General features: G+C 48.7%; 1 protein-coding gene across 1 annotated transcript; it reads left to right on the top strand.

Moving 5' to 3' along the window:
- Positions 1 to 2: 2 nt before the first annotated feature.
- Positions 3 to 2,979, top strand: SURF2 (surfeit 2; the record flags this gene model as incomplete). Its single annotated transcript, XM_031057293.1, has 6 exons — positions 3 to 14; positions 439 to 593; positions 818 to 921; positions 1,331 to 1,522; positions 2,088 to 2,239; positions 2,875 to 2,979. Coding segments are annotated over 6 exons (699 nt in total), but the record flags the coding sequence as incomplete, so codon positions are not given.
- Between the last annotated feature and the right edge of the window lie 602 nt (positions 2,980 to 3,581).

The following is a 3,581-nucleotide window of genomic DNA, read 5'->3' as shown; positions in this document are numbered from 1 at the left end:
CGGGGCCGGGCAAGGTGCGGCCGTGTGAGGGCTGTGAGGGCTGGGGGGCACCGTGAGGGTCCTGAGGGGATGGGGCCGTGATGGGGACGGCACCGCGTGGTACCCTATGGGCTCGGCCCCAGCGAGCTCCTGCCCCGAGGGGTTTGTGCAACGCTGCAAGGCCGGGGAGCAGAGCTCTGGTCTGTCCTGCCCTCCCCAGCCCGGGGATAGATACGGGAAGGGTGATCAGACATTGGAAGGGGCTGCCCAGGGAGGTGGTGGAGCCCCGATGCCTGGAGAACGACTGGACGTGGCACTGAGTGCCATGGTGTGGTTGACAAGGTGGGGATCGGTCATAGGTTGGACTCGATGATCTCAGAAGTTCTTTCCAACAGAATGGATTCTGAGATTGAGTGGGATGAACCCCTGGGTTTCCTGACCATTTAATGTGTTTTTCAGGTGAGGTGCAAGCTGACAGGACATGAGCTGCCCTGTCGCCTGTCGGAGCTGCAGGCTTACACCAACGGCAAGAAGTACCAGCGGCTCATAAAGGCAGCCAGAGAGTTCGACTATGGCACGTTTGAGCCCCACATAGTGCCCAGCACAAAGAATTTGTACGTATTCTCCCTCCCGTGTGTTGTGCTTTACACTTTGTTTAATCTCAGAAATAAAGTGGTTGGGCTTTACAAAGTTCTTAGGTCTTTATGGATTTGGGGAGACTGGGAAAAGCTTTATAAAGTATTTATCAACTTTGAGCAACTTGAAGTGCTTGTAAGTGAAAAGTTCTGAAGTCACAGCACACTTTAACTCTGTTGCTGGCCCTTTCTGTGTCTGTCAGACACCAGCTGTTCTGCAAACTCACCCTCAGACACATCAACAAGCTTCCAGAGCATGTCCTGCGTCATGTCCAAGGGAAACGCTACCAGAAGGCCCTGAAAACGTGTAAGTAGCTTTTGTGAAGCTGTACCAGGCAGCATTTCTTTCCTGAGCTGTTGAGATTCCAGCCTCTCTCTGAACTGGGTGGGACAGCTCTGTTTAAATAGACAGCAGTATGTTACTATGTGTCCTCCTCAGCTAGGAAGGAAGGGCTCAGATATAGGGAGCAATTGGCTTCTAGCAAATGCCTTGGAACATCCTTCCTTAAGAGGATCAGCTCTGAGACTCCCCCAGGGAGTGTGATTCGTGTGTCCAGCACAACTTGTGTTAACATCTTCCCTGGTCCATAGTGTCACTGTAGATGTATATTTGGAGCATGATGGACTTTGGAGTTGCTTTTCCTACAAGCTTGAGCTGGGAATGGGAGGACTCGGGGGCTGGGCAGTGATCAGTGCTGCCTGACCCTCTCTCTCAGATGAGGAATGCCAGAGGGAAGGAGTGGAGTACGTCCCTGCCTGCCTGAGACAGAAGAAGCAGCGAGCACAGCACCCTGATGACCAAACAAATGGGAGCAAGCAGCCTCACAGGAAAGAGGAGTTCTGGGAGCCAAAATCCAGTGAGGAGGATGGAGAGGACACAGACGACAGCATGAGTGACCTGTACCCACGTGAGTGAGAAACTTGGTGTCATCCATGTCATCCCTCAAGGGAGTTGCTTGGTTAATTGTCTCCTGGTTTCTTTACACTGCTGCCTGATGCTGGTGTGCCAGAGACACCTGACTTCATCCAGCTGGGAGTCCTTGGGTTTTGGAAAAGCTTACCTCCACCAAATAAGAAATAGTTAATGCTAAGTAATAACAAATTGGATCATCCAAGGTGTGAGGGAAGGGATACAAGATCCACTGGGATTTGTTGTTTTAGGAATTTCCACTTTCCATGTTTCTCAGCAAATCCTTGGCAGAAGGTGGTCAGGCTGTTCTGCTGATTTAGATCTGGAGGTGCAAATGCATCTTGCTGCAGGAGCAGGGGTGTAACACATGGCACCACCTGTGCTGACATTCCCAGAATGGAAGAGAAAGAGCATCAAGGCACATTTCCAATAAAACACCAGCATGTTTATTTCCCAAGTATTTCAGTAGTGACACGTGGTGACTGGAAGCAGCTTTAAAGCAAAGTGAGGGGAGGCAGAGCCTGTGTGCACAGGGAACTGATTTTGAGCTGAATCTTTTTTAGCTGCACTCTTCCCAGAAAAAAACCCACCAGCTGCAGAGAGCACAAAGGGCAGCGATGACTTTGTGACAGACAACGAGGACGATGGTGCCAAGCAGAACGGAGAGCACGGGGCAAGGAGGGACAGCAGCAGAGCAGCTGGCAAGAGAGGAAAGGTGGGAATCATCCACTGCCTGCAGCAGCAGGGGGTGGGGAGCTGGGATCCCAGGCCGTAGGTGTGCCAGCTATTCCTGTCTGGGAACCAGCAGAAGGTGCAAAGCTGCTCAGAATAGATTTTTCCCTGTGTGCCAGACAGTGACTTGCATCCCGAGGTGTGAATTCCTGCCATATTTATGGCAATGTTTATCCTGGCTGGGCTAGTGAGGGATGTTCCTGCCTGTACGAAGAGCTCATCTTGGGTGGGATCCTGCCCCACGCCACTGTAGAAGGAAAGCTGATGTGTGTCCTGTGGATTCTGTAATTTTCTCCAAATACACAAAAAATTAAATTGTTTTGCAGTCCCAGAGTCCCTCTAGACCATTCTTCTGCCACTGCCTTGCTTTATAAATATGTCAAAGTAGAAGGTTAGGGCTGGATAAAGTTAGGATTCATTGCTGCAGGGAGCCTGTCAGTTTGTTCCTAATGAAACCATCAGAAAGGGCTGCTGAGCTGCAGGATCCTGGCTCCATGAGCAGACTTGGGCTCATTCTGGCTGTTGAAAGAGATCACACTCACTTGCTGTTTAAGCTGTCTCAGGCAAGGCTTGATCTGGATGTTGGAAATAAGCTGATTAACTTTTTTTTTCCTACAGAAACAGACAGGCCCTTTAAAGAAGAAATTCAAGAGCCATCATCGAAAACCCAAAAATTTCAAGAAAGCAACCAATGGGAAATAAAATTTACGATAAATACCTGGACTGAAGTCTGTTGTGTAACAGTTCCAGTGGAAGCACAGGATGAAGTGTCTGCTCATTCCAGTTAACTGTTAAAGGTGTGGAGGGGAATAATGGGCTGGAATGAAGTTGCATTCCAAGAGCTTCAAGCCAGCTCCACACCGAGGGAAGGATGTCTGCTGCAGTCAAGTCCAGACAGCTCAGTTTTTTACAGAAAGCTGGTTTTTCTTAGGCAGGAAAGCACAGCAGCTCAGCAGTGGAGCATCACCAGCCACACACGCCAAGTGGATACAAAGATGCCATTGTTTTATTTTGATTGTTTTCAAAAATCAAAACATTTTCAAACACAACTAAGGTACAAAATACAGCATAAAATGAGAATTTATACTTATTTCTTTTTTTTTTTCCACATAGAAAGCAAAAATATATTCAGAATGAATTCCAGAACACTTTGCAGAGCCAATTGGTAGCTGACATCCTGCTTGTGAGAGCTTCTCAGCCATGGGGAGAGGTCACTGAATTTCTGGGAGATGCACAAGTACAGCAGTGTATGTAGGAAACCAGAATCTTCTGTATCAGGACTCACAGTTAATAAGTCTGCACATTGTGCTGCCTAGAAGTATCTG

This window comes from Geospiza fortis, unplaced genomic scaffold, assembly GCF_000277835.1.
Source record: "Geospiza fortis unplaced genomic scaffold, GeoFor_1.0 scaffold27, whole genome shotgun sequence".
Classification (NCBI taxonomy): domain Eukaryota; kingdom Metazoa; phylum Chordata; class Aves; order Passeriformes; family Thraupidae; genus Geospiza; species Geospiza fortis.
This window is presented reverse-complemented; position numbering and strand designations above follow the sequence as displayed.